The 15,085-nt window shown below is 46.8% G+C and overlaps 1 protein-coding gene across 3 annotated transcripts in view; it reads left to right on the top strand.

Annotated features, from left to right (window-relative positions):
* The first annotated feature begins 580 nt into the window (after positions 1-580).
* Positions 581-15,085, top strand: part of PITPNC1 (phosphatidylinositol transfer protein cytoplasmic 1) — a 257,577-nt gene continuing 243,072 nt past the window's right edge. For 2 of the 3 annotated variants that reach the window (XM_038546820.1, XM_038546822.1), the window contains exon 1: positions 606-677. In XM_038546820.1, the coding sequence (XP_038402748.1) occupies positions 630-677 (48 nt within the window). In that variant the 5' untranslated portion in view covers positions 606-629. Of the gene's footprint in view, positions 678-15,085 lie in introns of all 3 variants that reach the window. The other variant, XM_038546821.1, reaches the window with a different exon arrangement.

The following is a 15,085-nucleotide window of genomic DNA, read 5'->3' on the forward strand; positions in this document are numbered from 1 at the left end:
GCCCCGGCGCGCCTCGCGGACGGGCCCTAAAAAGAGCAGGAAATCTTGTTTACCGCCCGGGGAGAAGAGCCGGCCGAGCCTTTGTCTGGAAAGTCAGCATCTCCGGCTCCGGCTGCAATGGGCTCCTGGTGACATTCGCCTTCGGGCAGACCCGCCGGAGCGGGGGTCGCCAGGTTCAGGCGGCCCGAGGCGGGGGACTTTTTGTGCATTTCGTCTTAATTTTCGGAAAGCTCTCTCTTTTCCTCCCTTGCCCGCCACCGGGCATGTCCTGATCCGGCGGCCGCTCCTCCCGCCCGGGGCCGCCGATCCGAGCGGTTTCCAGCGGGTCCCCCTCCCGCCCTCCGCGGTCCCTCCCTGACTTTGCAACAGCGCGTCCGGGAGGACCGGCCCCGGCGAGGCAGGAGGCGGGGAGCCCCGGACGCCCAGACCCGAACCTTGACATGCTCGCGGGCGGAGAGGAGGAAGCCAGGAGCTGAGCGCGCCGCCGGGGCTGCTCCGCCCGCCGGCTCCGAGCGCAGGGCTCCGGGCGCCCTGCCCCGCGCCTGGGCGGCAGCCTCGCCCTTCGGGGGCGCCCCCCGCCCCCGCCCCCGCCCCCGCGCCCGCGCCGGGGGCCCGCGGCCGGCAGGACCATGCTGCTGAAGGAGTACCGGATCTGCATGCCGCTCACCGTGGACGAGGTAAGCGCCGCCGCGCCGGGCCCGGCCTCGCCCCCCCCCCCCCCCCGCCCCGGGGCGCCGAGGACCCCGCCGCAGCCTCTGGTCGGCGGAGCCTCCGCGGGCGGCGGGGAAGCCCTGCGGGAGCACTACCTCCCGAGTGGAAGGCTGGAGGGGGGGAGTTGCTGTCTCCACTTGTCACCCCAGCGGGGGAGGGCGGCGTTGGGTGGGGCGGTGGACTCTAGGTGGAGTCTTGGGGGGGCACCCAGAGCCAAAGGGAATCGGTGCGCCCCCCCCTCCTCCAATTAAGAAAATGAACAGAGCAAAGCCAAGCGCCCCAAGCGCGTCCTGCCGGCTTGGGGTGGGGTGTGTGTGGGGAGCGGCACCCGGTCCTGGCGTGGGCCCCGGCTCCCCTCCCGCCCTTCGCTGCAAGGTCTGGGTTGGGTAGGGGAGAAGCCTTTGCCCTCGGGATCGCCAGGCCCGGAGTCCCGCTGGGGGGCACCTCGGAGCCCTAGGGCAGCCCTCCCCGGCCCGGACTTCTCGCCGTCGCCGCCGGCCTGGGCGCCGCTCCCGCCACGCCCGCGCATCGAGGCTCCCAGACCTGGCTTCGACCTTTCCGCAAACCGCCTGGCTCGGAAACTTTCTGCGTCTGTTGTTTCTCCAGCGGCGGGGAGCGTGGTCTGCGGGCGAGCCGGGAGCGGCGGGGACGCGGGCGCGGCCACACGGGGGCGCCCCAGCACGTGGGTGCCGGCCCGGGGCTCCGCTCCGGGGGCTGCGGCTGCGGCTGCGGCTGCCGGGCGGGGGGCGGGGGCCGGGGGCCGGGGCGCTGGTCCTCCCACCGCTGCTCCAGCTCCATTCTCCAGATCTCCCGAAGCTTCAGGCTCCATCATTCAGGAAATGACTCAGTGAGGAATATTCAGGCCCCAGCATCCCCCCCACCCCTACCTTTTTGGTGTTTTCACAATTGCTTAGCGCCCGTCCAGGGACGTCAAGGAAGCGTGAAGCCAATCGGGGAAATTTGAGACTCACTAGTGTGGGTTAGTGTGCCCCACCAAAGAGACTGCGAGCCAAACCGTGTGTCTATTTAAATACAGAGCATCTAATCTATCAGGTATATTAGTGAGCCTCTGGCTTGTGGAAGGGGCGAGGCGCTTTGGGCAAGAAGCAGGTATTTAACAGATAAAGGGACTGCGCTCCCGAGGGGCCCGTCTTAATCTGTCATCTGGAGCAAGTGTTGAGGCAGGACCCATAGTACAATCCAAGGCAAGATACAAGTAGCTGCGAGTTGACAAAACTATACATCCCCGGGACACTGGTTGTCAAAGAGAGAGGTCAGGCCCCCACCAGAATGATCCACCTGGCTGGCGATGCTGCCTGTTGGCATTTGAGGAGATAACGTTGGAGCAGAGTCTGGAAGGATGGAATGAATCCGGGTGGATAGGCAGTTTTGGGGGATGCATCTCGACCGTGTCGATCAAGTGGAGGAGCAGCACACAGCTGTGTGGGAAGTGGGGGAGGCAGATGAGTGAACCTGGTTAACCAGAGTAGTTCTAGAAAAGATTGAGATCTTCCCACCCTGGGCAGCTGAGCTGGAGCAGTGCAGCCTGGAGATGTGTGTGCTTTTTCATCTCTCCCCCCAGTGACTTTATTTATTGATAGGAGTTTGGAATCTAGGCGCAGTGTTAGTACTGCATGAAATACCTCCAAAGTGCAGGTGATAGTCAAGAAAACAACCAGTTCTAGAATCTTCTTACTACCTACAAAATCTTTTTACTCTCTTTATTCTGATTGCTTTTTTTCCGCAGGCTTTCCTGAACATTCAGGCACAGCTCTTAAGCCACTTATTGATTTATTTATGCATGCTACTAAAATACCCACCACTTCAGGGAGAAGTAATCACTTTTGAATAATACAGGTGGAGGCCCTTTCTTTTACTTGTTATTTTTTTGGGGGGGAGGGGAGGCCCTTTCTTAATTGGTAAATGAAATCAGGCTCCCCTTGTTAATAGAATATATAATTATAATTTACTTAATGTGCAATTTATTTGGACTAAAGCATGATTCAGTTTCTTTTTTTTAAAAAATATTTTATTTATTTATTCATGAGAGACACAGAGAGAGGGGGGGGGGTGGGGGCTGAGACACAGGCAGAGGGAGAAGCAGGCTCCATTCAGGGAGCCCGACGTGGGACTCGATCCTGGGACTCCAGGATCACGCCTTGAGCAGAAGGCAGACGCTTAATCGCTCAGCCACCCAGGCGTCCCATGATTCAGTTTCTAAAAAAGTTATATTTTGAAGTTAGTTTTCCACTTGGTTAGAAAAACGGTGGGGACAGTTTAGATTGATAGAGGCTTCAAACTGATAGGATTCAGATTTTCCAAGGCAGATGATGGGTGAGGAAACTAGGTACCTCGTGCCAGAGGTTAGATCCCTGGAATCTGACTTGGAGTAAACCCCCAGTGTCCACCATCCACCCCCACCCCCCTACCTTGTACTATGTCCTACTGTCCTTAACATTAAAAACTGGGAAGGAGGGATCTCTGGGTGGTGCAGGGGTTTGGCACCTGCCTTTGGCCCAGGGCGCAATCCTGGAGACCCGGGATCGAATCCCACGTCAGGCTCCCGGTGCATGGAGCCTGCTTCTCCCTCTGCCTGTGTCTCTGCCTCTCTCTCTCTCTCTCTCTGTGACTATCATAAATTTAAAAAAAAAAATTAAAAAAAAAACTGGGAAGGAGCATGAGGCACCAATGTGGTTCCCTGGGTTTAGTGGCTGCCTTTGGCTCAGGTCATGATCCGAGTCCTGGGATCAAGCCCCACATCAGGCTCTGTGCTCAGCTGGAGTCTGCTTCTCCCTCTCCCTCTGCTGCTCCCTCTGCTTGTGCTCTCTCTCTGTCAAATAATTAAAATCTTAAAAAAAAAAATAAAAAACTGGGAAGGGACTTAACAGTGTCTTCAAAGAAGACCATTACCATCACCTTAGTAGGTAGATTCTTCAAAGCCTAACTTTTGCTTCAAGGCTTCATTTGCTTTGGGCCTGATTCCGTCTACACAGCACTTTAGGAATTTGTTTCTGTCTAAACCCCGCAATGAATTAGGAGAGCCCATATTTATTTATTTTTAAAGATTTTACCCATTTATTCATGAGATACACAGAGAGATAGAGTGGCAGAGACACAGGCAGAGGGAGAAGCAGGCTCCATGCAAGGAGCCCGATGTGGGACTCGATCCCAGGTCTCCAGGATCATGCCCTGGGCTGAAGGCAGCCGTTTAACTGCTGAGCCACCCAGGCATCCCAAGAGCGCCCATATTTTTAAAAATGACGAGAGTTGGTGAGAGAACCAACCCTGGGTTCATTCTTCTTCCCTGGCCTTATACTTTTTAAAAAAAAAAAAAAAAAGATTTTATTTATTTATTTATTTATTTATTTATTTATTTATTTATTTATTTATGAGAGACAGAGAGGCAGAGGGAGAAGCAGGCTCCACGCTCCGGGTCTCCAGGATCACGCCCTGGGCCGAAGGCAGTGCTAAACCACTGAGCCACCCGGGCTGCCCCCTGGCCTTATCCTATTTAACTCCTGGTGGAGGGGAGCATCAGGGGAACTAGTGTGCTATTATCCACATTTTGCAGGTGTGTAAACTGAGTCAGAAAAGTTAAGTAGGGCAGCCCCTACTTAACATACATCAGGCTCTCTGTATGATGCCTGCTTCTCCCTCTGCCTGTGTCTCTGCCTCTCTCTCTCTGTCTCTATGAATAAATAAATAAAATCTTTAAAAAAAAAAAAAGAAAAGAAAAGTTAAGTAATGTGGGTCAGGTCACCCAACTTGTTAATCGCCAAGCCATAACCAGGGCCATGGTAAAACCCATTGTTTTTCTTTATGCTGCTCTTTCCCTGTCACTGGTATTTAATGCAGGAAAAAGGGGGGAAAAAAAGAAAAAGAAAAAAACAGTTCTTGAAACTAGATAGAGTCAGGACTCTCAACTAAATGAAAAATCAAAGACCTTTTCAATTGTTAGAGAGGGTACTAGAATCTACCATTTCTCTAAGCCTTATTTTGACTCATGAAATGTTCCTGAGTTCCAGGAAAGAGGAGAGTGTTGGGGCATAAAGAAAATAAAGCTCGACTATAGTCTAGATCAGTCTACATCAGAGTGTTGGTGTTTTGTTTTTTAGACAATTTCAGGATGAATAATTTTAAAAGGTAACATCCAATGGATTAATTTTAATAAAAAACTCCAGGGACTCCTGGGTGGCTCAGTTGGTTAAGTGTCTGCCTTCGGCTCAGGTCATGATGCTGGGGTCCTGGGACGGAGCCCCACATCTGGCTTCCTGCTTAGCAGGGAGCTTGCTTCTTCCTCTTCTGCTGCTGCTCCCCCTGCTTGTGCTCTCTTTCTTTCAAGTGAATAAATATAATCTTAAAAAACAAAAAAACAAAACCAACAACTTTGGAATAGTTTCTTTATTTATGTTCAATGTCATCTCTGAACTGAATATAAGCCATTTATTGGAAAGTTCTAGACTGTAAAGGTTCCTGGGGGCAATAATAATAGTTGGCTCTAAAGAGATAGTTGTCAACCATCTATCTTCATGTGGAACAATCGGTGATGTAGATTCTTTCATTTTAGACCTGGAAGGGCTAGTGGAGATCTTCTATGGTTGAGCCATTTAATTTTGTGGAAAAGAACGTGGATGTAGAAGGTCCAGTCTCTAGTTTCCCATCTCCTAGGTAAGGGTAGGGTCTAGGCCAGAACCTGGGTCTTCTGATTTCTGTACTGAGCTGTTTTACTGTATGCCAGGGCTTCTCTCAATTTTCTTCCTCTGGGAGATTCCTCGTTGGAAGGAAATATCCCTAAGCTCACGGTGTGAAGCAGGGACACTAGGCAGCCTAAATAGTCTCTAGTTGAGGATGGCTTGGAGTCTCTGACCTTCTGTCTACTTTAGGGGTCATTTGCTCGGCTGACCAGAAGGTTGGCCAGGGGGCTCTATTCAAAGCTGTTTTTGTCTAACGAGTTTACTGGTTTTCCTTAGATTGTGTATTTAATTGGAGTAGCTTTTAGATGTGTGGCTCCAAGGAGATTATGGTGAAGTTCTTTTTATTCATTCATTCATTCATTCATTCATTCATTCATTCATTCAGAGAGACACAGAGAGGCAAAGACATAGGCAGCAGGAGAAGCAGGATCCATGCAGGACTTGATCTCAGAATTCTGGGATCATGACCTAAGCCAAAGTCAGATGCTCAACCACTGAGCCATCCAGGTGCCCCAATTATGGTGGAGTTCAAGGCCACTCTGTCCCAAGCCTCTCCTTGGGGCTGCCACTTGGTGCTGTCAGCACCCCAAACTCTGCCTTCAAGACTCCTTGGAAGAAAAAAAAAAAAAAAGACAACTTGGAGCAGTCTGAAGATCACCCCTCCCCGACAGGTTCTTATCAGTACGATCAGCATCTTCAAGAGCTCAGCACATCCTAATATGAAGGCAGGAATCCTTTTGTTTTCATTGCTTGCTTTGGTATTTTAACAGTTCCTGTTCTGACTGCATTAACGTTAATGTGTGCACTTTTAGGGATTTATTTGTAGTCCTTAGGGATTTGTTGCACAATGAAAAATAGAAACACTTCCCTCCCCTCCAAGAAAAGAAGAAAGAGAAAGAAAGGAAAGGAAAGAAAAACAACTTTTTAATACAGAATATTATTTTGTTCTTTGCCCTGGCCAGGAGTCAATGCACTTTATCCAGCCTCCCCTGGGTCCCCAGAGAATTTTCTTGCGCACATTTCTGAGAACAGATTTGGGTTTGGGGTGGTGCCGACTCCGCAATGACCTAAATGGAGATTCCAAAATGCCCAATAATGTTTCCCTATTCTGTGTTTTAAACTCCATGAGATGCGTCTGCAAATATTGGGGCAGAAATCCTTTCGGGAAAGAGAGTTCAAGTTTGAAACTGGCATCAACACTGTTTTTTGTACAAAGTGATACTCCCAAGTATAAAGAATAAAGGATCCTTGGATTAATCTCACGTACCCCCCCCCCCCCAGGGTCCCTCATGAACATAATTTTGAAAATGTTTTTTAAGAACAAGCACTATTTTGAACCCCTGCCCCCACAACTAGCCAAGTTGGGATGGACCAAGGCCAGAGTCAGGGGTTTGATTTCTGGGTGATCCTGTCCCACAGTCGGAGAACCACGTCCCTCATGCTGCCCGGCTATCTTGCACAGTTCCCTTGCCGGTCGGGAGGGGCACCTGGGCGGGTTAATGGATAAATGCAAACCTTTCACCACTAATGGAACAGACAACAAGGAGCAGATGCTGTCGTCCTGGCTGGTCAGTGAAATTGACTTTGTGTGCAAAGGACACTGCATTTGCCCCGTGACTTGGGTGTGAATGTCTGCCACGCTCAACAGTTTCTGGGCCTTGAAAAAAATGGACATTATTGTAATAAAACCTTAGTTAAAAGTGGGTGGTAATTAACTTTTGGTTTTCATTACTAAAGAAGCGGGTGAGTCCCTGAGGCTCTTAAAAACCAACTCCAAAACCTTGTGTCTGATTAAGTGAGTAATACTTCATTTCAGAAAAGCTCTCCTTTCAGGTGAACAGAGACTACTATATTTTTATAAGCAGTTTTTAAAAAAATTAATAAAGTTTCAACACTCAGTCTCTTTAAGATCCACCGTGCCCGCACAGCCGTCCCCCCCGCCCCCCACACACACATGGAGTGTCAATTGGGAAAGTGTGTGTATGGGGGGAAGTATTCACAGAGCTCTTCTTTTTTAAAAGATTTTATTTATTTATTCATGAGAGACACACAGAGAGGCAGAGATATAGGCAGAGGAAGAAGCAGGCTCCTCACGGGGAGCCCGATGTGGGACTCGATCCCCGAACTGGGATCATGCCCTGAGCCAAAGGCAGATGCTCAACCACTGAGCCACCCAGGTGTCCCTCCTTTTTTTTTTTTTTTTTTTTTTTTTTAATATAAAAGTGTGTGCACAGTGACGGGCACTTAACATGTTTTTTGGGGTTAGTGATTACTGGAAGAGTACGTCGAGGTTCATTGCTTTAGCCGCCTGACTGAGGCTAAAGCAGGTGCCCTGGTTGACCTGTGTGGGCTTTGGCCTGCTTTGTGTTGCCTGGAGGTTTATATGGTCAAATAACTTGGGAAACTTTTTTGGAAACTAGCTAACACGTCTGCCCCTGTTTGGAGAAAAAGACAGATGTAGAAATCAGCTGATTTGTAACAAGAAGTCAGGAAAGTTGTATAGATCTTTTGTAAATTCGGCCCACTAGGAGAGGAAAAGGAGAATTTCAGATTCTAGATTGCCAACTGCCTGCCCTCCCTGTCTCATCCTGGCAATTGGGAATTTCGTGATATTCCCAAGTGGAGATTTTTTTTTTTTTTTTTGTAGGCTACATGACAGATGAAGCGCAAATATATTACAGATAGTAAAACTGGAAAACGGGGTGCCTGGGTGTCTCAGTTGGTTGGGTGTCTGCTTTTGGCTCAGGTGGTGATCCCAGGTGATCCAGTCCCACATTGGGCTCTCTGCTCAGTGGGGAACCTGCTTCTCCCTCTCCTTCTGACTGCTGCTCCCCCTGCTTGTGCTCTCTCTCTTTCTCTGTCAAATAAATAAATACAATCTTTAAAAAAAGTTTTTAAAAAAGTCTGGAAAATAAATTGTATCCGGAAAAATGCAAAGTTGTTTGAAAAATAATTATCTTGGATGCTTTAACTTTCCATATTGTACGTATTGTATTCCAACTTAAAAACAATTCAGGGAAGTGCATGGGTGGCTCAGTGGTTGAGTGTCTGCCTTTGGCTCAGGATGTGATCCTGGGTCCTGGGATCGAGTCCTGCATCTGGCTCCCTGCAGGGAGCCTGCTACTCCCTCTGCCTATGTCTCTGTCTCTCTCTCTCTGTATCTGTCATGAATAAATAAATAAAATCTTTATTAAAAAAAAACCAGTTCAGATCTTGGGGCTGCATACCTTTAACGGGTGCTTGTTTACATGGAACCTAAGTGGGAATAGTGCAATGTGATGGCCCTGCAACCAACCACCCACCTTCGTTAGCCCTGTCAAGCTTCTAGCCTCTGTTGCTGTCATGTGTTGAACGTTTATAGCATGCTTGTGGGTTTATAAGAGGAAATGTCACCTCCTTAGAGACATCTTTCCTGACCACTCCATCTAAAGTAGTGTTCTCCTATTCTTTATCTTTATACATATTTATCTCCTTCAGAGCATTGATCATAATAATCTATATTTATTTGTTTGCTTAAAAGTCACTCATTCCCATCATTATCTTTTCAACACATAATCCACATAGGAAAATCGTGACAAGAGTTTAACTTATTTTTCTTTCATGCTAAGTCTCTGACCTCCAGTGTGCATTTTCCATCTGCAGCACATTTCAATTCCCACTAGCCACCTTGCAGTGCTCTAGGGCCACAGGTGACTTACTGGTGGCTGCCAGTTTGGACAGTCAGCTCTCATACTTAAACCTCAGGTCTGGCACATAGATGCTTAGTGAATGGAAGGGAAGAAGCTGGGAAAATAGGGAACATTTCTGGAAAGCTGATCCCAGTTGTGTTCCTTCACATTGTTTAAGTTTTGTTTTTTTTTTAAAGATTTCATTTATTTATTCATGAGAGACACAGAGAGAGAGGCAAAGACACAGGCAGAGGGAGAAGTAGGCTCCATGCAGGAAGCCCGACATGGGACTCAATCCCGGGTCTCCAGGATCACACCCTGGGCCGAAGGGGGCGCTAAACCGCTGAGCCACCCGGGCTGCCCTGTTTAAGTTTTTTTCACCTAGATTTTATACCACCTGAAATTTTGCAAGCTAGAGATTCTTTTATATTACTAACATCTTTGGGGTGCCTGGGTGGCTGAGTCAGTTAAGTATCTGCTTTGGCTCAGGTCATGATCCCAGGGTCCTGGGATCGAGTCCCACTTGGGCTCTTTGCTTGTCTCTCAAATAAATAAATAAATAAATTCTTAAAAAAAAAAATCTTCTTTTAAAAATTGCTCAGAAATACCCCTGAGAAGCTTGAGGCCAGTCTTTCCTTGGAGCTAATGTAATCATTCTGCTTTCCTCCTAACTTTTGGAGGCGTGTATTTAGTTTCTATTACTCTGTAACAAATGATCACAAACTTAGTGGCATAAAACAATATCCATTTATTATTTCACAGTCTCTGTAGGCCAGAAGTCTGGGGATGGCATGGTTGGATTCTTTGTTCCCGTTCTCTCAAAATTGAAATCAAGGTGTCAGCCGGGCAGCACTTCCTTCTAGAGCTTGGAGTCTCTTCAAAGCTTATGTATGAGGTTATTGACAGAATTCAGTTCCTCCTGGTTGTAGGACTAAGATTCCCCCCTTTCTTGCCAGCCATCAGCTAGGGGCCAACTCCTAGAGGCTAGCTGCCATTTCCTGCAATGTGGCCCTGTCCACAACATGGCACTTTCCCCCTTCAAGTCCATTAGGAGAGTATCTGCTATCACTTTGAATCTCTGTGATGTGTCATTTCTGACCTTCAGACTCTTTTTCAAAAAAGACTGGCCTGATTAGGTCAGGCCCACCCACCTTCAAGGGGAAGGAATTACAAACAGGTCATGCACTGCCGGGAGCAGGCATTTTGGGGGCCTTCCTGCTTACCGTGGAGAAAATAGCTGGATTCACAGTTTCTCCTGAAGTAGTTATTTCTTGTATCAAGGTTGGCACTCTGGGGAACATGGAAGTTTTCATATCACAAATATTTATTGGACTCCAACTACGTGCCAGGTGCTAGGCCAGGTGCTAGGGATGGAGCAGCAAACAAGGCAGGCAGGATTCCTGCCCTCCTAGAGCTTACAGTCCTGAGGCCACTGGAAAAGTTTCGTGGCCGTTTTAAAACGATTGCGATGAAGGCACCTCGGTGGCTCAGTTGTTTAGGCATCTGACTCTTGATTTTGGCTCAGGTCATGATCTCAGGGTTGGGAAATAGAGCCCCATGCATCATGCTCTGTGTGGCGGTGGGGGGTGGGGAGATGGAGCCTGCTTTAGATTCTCTGTCTCTCCCTCTGCCCCTCCTCCCACTTCCTCTCCTAAAAGAAAAAAGATTATGACGATGGTTCAGAACTCTGTGTAAATATGTTAAAAAATCTTTGAGGGGCACCTGGGTGGCAGTTGGTTAAGCTTGCTACTCTGGGATTCGGCTCAGGTTATGATTTCAGGATTGTAATATTGAGCTCTACTCTGGGCTGTGTGCTCAGCATGGAGTCTGCTTGAGTTTCTCCCTCCTTCTCCTGCTGCCTCTCCCTGCTCCCCCGTGCTCGCTTATGCACTCTCCTTCCCTCCCTCTCTCTCTCAAATATTTAACAAAACATTGTATATAAAATACATCTCAATAAAACTTTAAGAAAATAGAGGTAGCTATGGGTTTGTGTGGTTTTTTTTTTTTTTTTTTTTTTTTTTTATTCATGAGAGATACAGAGAGAGACAGAGACACAGGCAGAGGGAGAAGCAGGTTTGCCAAGGGGAGCCTGATGCGGGACTCAATCCCAGGACCCTGGGACACGAACTGAGCCAAAGGCTGATGCTCAACCACTGAGCCACCCAGGCTCCCCTGTGAGGTTTTTTTTTTTTTTTGGTCCTCAGCAGAATAGATCTCTATGTTTAGAGACAGCCATTGACAGAAAGTGCTGAACTTGAATTATGATTACAATCAAGAGCTGTGGTCTGTGTCCTCAAGGAGATGGCTCTAGTTGTCCTGATTTTAGAAAGCTTTCCAAAGAAGATTGTTCTCTTCTGGAGCAGTGTGGGAAGAAAATCTGCCAGATCTGGACCAGAATGACCACAAGTTAGGTCAGAACTTGATACTTAGGGAAAAGAAACAATCACAGGTTGATCAGCTGCCCTGAGGTGAACCGTAGGGCTTCAGGGTCCTGGAGGACTGTCGCCCCTCTTTCTCACCCCAAGGGGACAGAGGCTAATGGCCAATCATGAGAGTGGAAGGAACAATATCTGCGGACCTTTCTGGCTATGGCTCCAAGTCCATTTCTCTGCTTTCTATGTGTATTGAATGGGAAGTCACGTGTTAGGTGAATGAGTCCTAGAAAACCCATTCTGGAGGAGATGGTTCTATATGGGAGTTGAACCTTTTGCCTTATTCATCTCAGATGTCCTGAAGACTTCCCATCACTGGCTTTATTGCAAAGGAGGCTGATTAGCTATCTAAACTGTCTCAACAGTCTCTGTCTAGGATGGCAAGATCATACCACACTAGGCTGGGAAAATCTCCCTAGATGGCAGACCCACTGAGGAAGGGAGCCCTACTGCATAGGACACTCTGTCTTGGCCATTGGCTTCACCCATCTCACAGGAAGGAGGCTGGGGTCCCCCGGACACTTTATCGCAGACTGCTTGAACAGCATTATCCGATGCTGTTTGTTGATGTAGCAACACGAAAGCTGGTCCTCACCAAGATTTTGACATCAAGTATTAAAGTGACTCATTCTTTCATTTCCCAGCTCTCTGACAAAAGGGGCCTGCTCTTGAAACTCCGTTTTAGACTTTAGTGGAAGTCGACTCATAATCTAAACAAGTAGCTATCGTAAGTTCTTGATCAAGTTTATCTAATGACTCTTCACTTTTTTTATGTCTCTTTTTTTGCTCCTTTAAGTTTGGGTAAAACGTGACCTTCTAGATTCTTCTTGTTCCTGAGCAAAGATAAAAAAAATCATCCTTTAATTCTTTGGATTGTATCTGACAATCTTTAGGGTGTTGTTTCTTTCCCAGAATGAATCACCTAGAGAAGTAAGATTGGCCCAACAAATGTAATTTGATGACAGCCTATAATAATGTTGTTTAAGCGCTAATCTAAGCAGCTAATCTCCTAAGACTGGTCCCCGCCCATATCTACACACACTATTGAAGTCATTATATTTGCTATATTAAGGCCAGATTCAGGTGTTTCTGAGCACTAATTTGTGTATTTTTACACCAAAAATAACTAATCTGTGTATGAGAAGAGAACTTAGGGGTGCTTGGCTGACTTAGTCAGTGGAACATGCAACTCCTGGCCTTGGAGTTGTGAGTTTGAACTCCCTGGTGGGTATAAAGATTAGTTAAAAAGAGAAAAGAGGGGTGGCTACCTGGGTGGCTCAGCGGTTTAGCACCTGCCTTCATCCCAGGGCGTGATCCTGGAGACCCGGGATCGAGTCCCACATCGGGCTCCCTGCGTGGAGCCTGCTTCTCCCTCTGCCTGTCTCTCTCTCTCTCTCTGTCTCACTGTGTCTCTCATGAATAAATAAATAAAATCTTTAAAGAAAAAAAAGAAAAAAGAAAATTTATCAAGTAGAGAATGAGAAGTCACCACTAACTTGGATATAATTGAGTTATTGAAAACCTCAAATGCACTGTATTTTATTTGCTGGATTGTTTGTATTCTGTAGAGCTCTCCCAGATTTTATGGTTTTAACTATTGTAATGGGATTTTAAAATTTTATTTATTTATATAGAGATTTTATTTATTCATGAGACAGAGAGAGAAAGAGAGAGAGAGACAGAGACAGAGACATGGGCAGAGGGAGGAGCAGGCTCCATGCAGGGATCCCGACGTGGGACTCGATCCCAGGTCTCCAGGATCACGCCCTGGGCTGAAGGTGGTGCTAAACCTCTGAGCCACCCGGGCTGCCCTGGAAATTTTTTTTTTTTTTTTAAGATTTTATTTATTTGTGAAACAGACAGAACGAGCATGATGGGTGGGGGCTGGGGGGAGGGCAGAGGAGAAGCAGACTGCCCACAGAGCAGGGAGCCCGATACCAGCTCCATCCCAGGACCCCAGGATCATGACCTGAATGGAAGGCAGATGCTTAACTGACTGAGCCACCCAGGCGCCTCTATTCTTTTTGTTTGTGCTTTTTTTGGGGGGGGAGGGGATTTCTTCATTGTTAAAATAGTAAAGTTTCACTTACTGGTATGTCTGGCAAAAATGTTTTCAACTTGACAGTTGATAGAGACAGTGCTGTTTATCTGAGCCGTCTCCATCTTTGCATCTTAACAGCAATTGTGGAAGTTCTTTGCCCTGCCTCTTCTGACTATAGCATCCAGGAGCTAGAAAGTTACCCTATGTCACAATGTCCTGACTGACTTGTGGCCTTGCAGTAACCTTGCTTTTATGTATGTAATAAGAGTCAGCTCGTATGCCTCAGCAATGCATCCCATGAAACGTTTTGTTTGAAAAGTGTTTTAAAATTTAGTTTCTTGTTTTTTTTTCTTTTAAGATTTTATTTATTTATTTGAGAGAGAGAGAGTGAGAGGGTGCATGTACACACGTGTAGCTGGGTGGAGAGGGGCAGGGGGTGAGAGAGAGGGAGAGAATCTTCAAGCAGACACAAGTCTGAGCTGAGCATGCAGCCAATATGGGGCACCTTGAGATCATGATCTGAGAGTCAAGATGCTTAATGTACTGAGCCACCCAGGCACCCCTGGTTTCTGTTTTTATAGTTTGGACTGATAGCAATTACCTTTCACATGCAGACGAGGGAGAGAAATTATATTTGTTGACTGCCTTTTGGGTTTACTTAATCCTCGTAACCATCCTATGAGTTAGATGTTATCATTCCACTTTCCAGATGTGGATCATGGGTGCTTGCATGGCTAGTCAACAGTAGACCTACATCCACACCTCGGCTGGCCAGACTGCAGAGCCCATGCTCTTTGCCCTCCCTTGTTTTACCTTCCCTTGAGTCCAAAAGCTGGAAGGAATGATGGAAGGTGATCCAGTTCTATCACACACATAAAAAAAATAAAGAAAAACCTTCAAGAGTAGAGAACTTGTTTCAAGATTATCAAAGGAAATAATTGGGGGAAAGTAGTTCTTCCATTCCAGTTAAGGTAAGAGAATGGTCCATAGGTTTTATCTTCCATTGAATGTTCCATTTTACCCAAGTATTAAGCCAAGTGACATTCCTCTGTTTAACTTTGATAAATGAATCATGTTCCTTTGAAAATAACTTTTGTAGTTCATGCTCTAAAAAGAGAACCACCCCTACATTTTGGAAATTATTCCTTTTAATGGCAGTAAAAACCTTTGGCTTTCATAGAAATTATCAGCAGAGATATTCACTGATGAGTACCTGTGACTTTCTCAAAATTAGTATCAGGAATAACAATGGCAACAGACAAGTGACACCATGTTTTTGGCACATTTATTTGAAAACTTAAAAGACTCTTCACCTGCAGGTAATCAAATTGGAGCATATGAAAATGATCAAAATGTACTATTCAAAGTTGTATGTTTACCCTTCCTGCTGAGTTAGCTGCTCCCTGGAAACTTCTGGCTCCCTTTTACTAGCATTGCCTCCAGAAGCATGTTAAAATTGCTTTTTTAGAGTCACACCTCATGCAGACTAAAATAAAATTTTTTAACTTGATAATTATTTAAAAAACGGAGCTGTCAAAT

Source organism: Canis lupus, chromosome 9 (genome assembly GCF_011100685.1).
Source record: "Canis lupus familiaris isolate Mischka breed German Shepherd chromosome 9, alternate assembly UU_Cfam_GSD_1.0, whole genome shotgun sequence".
NCBI classification, from domain to species: Eukaryota; Metazoa; Chordata; class Mammalia; order Carnivora; family Canidae; genus Canis; species Canis lupus.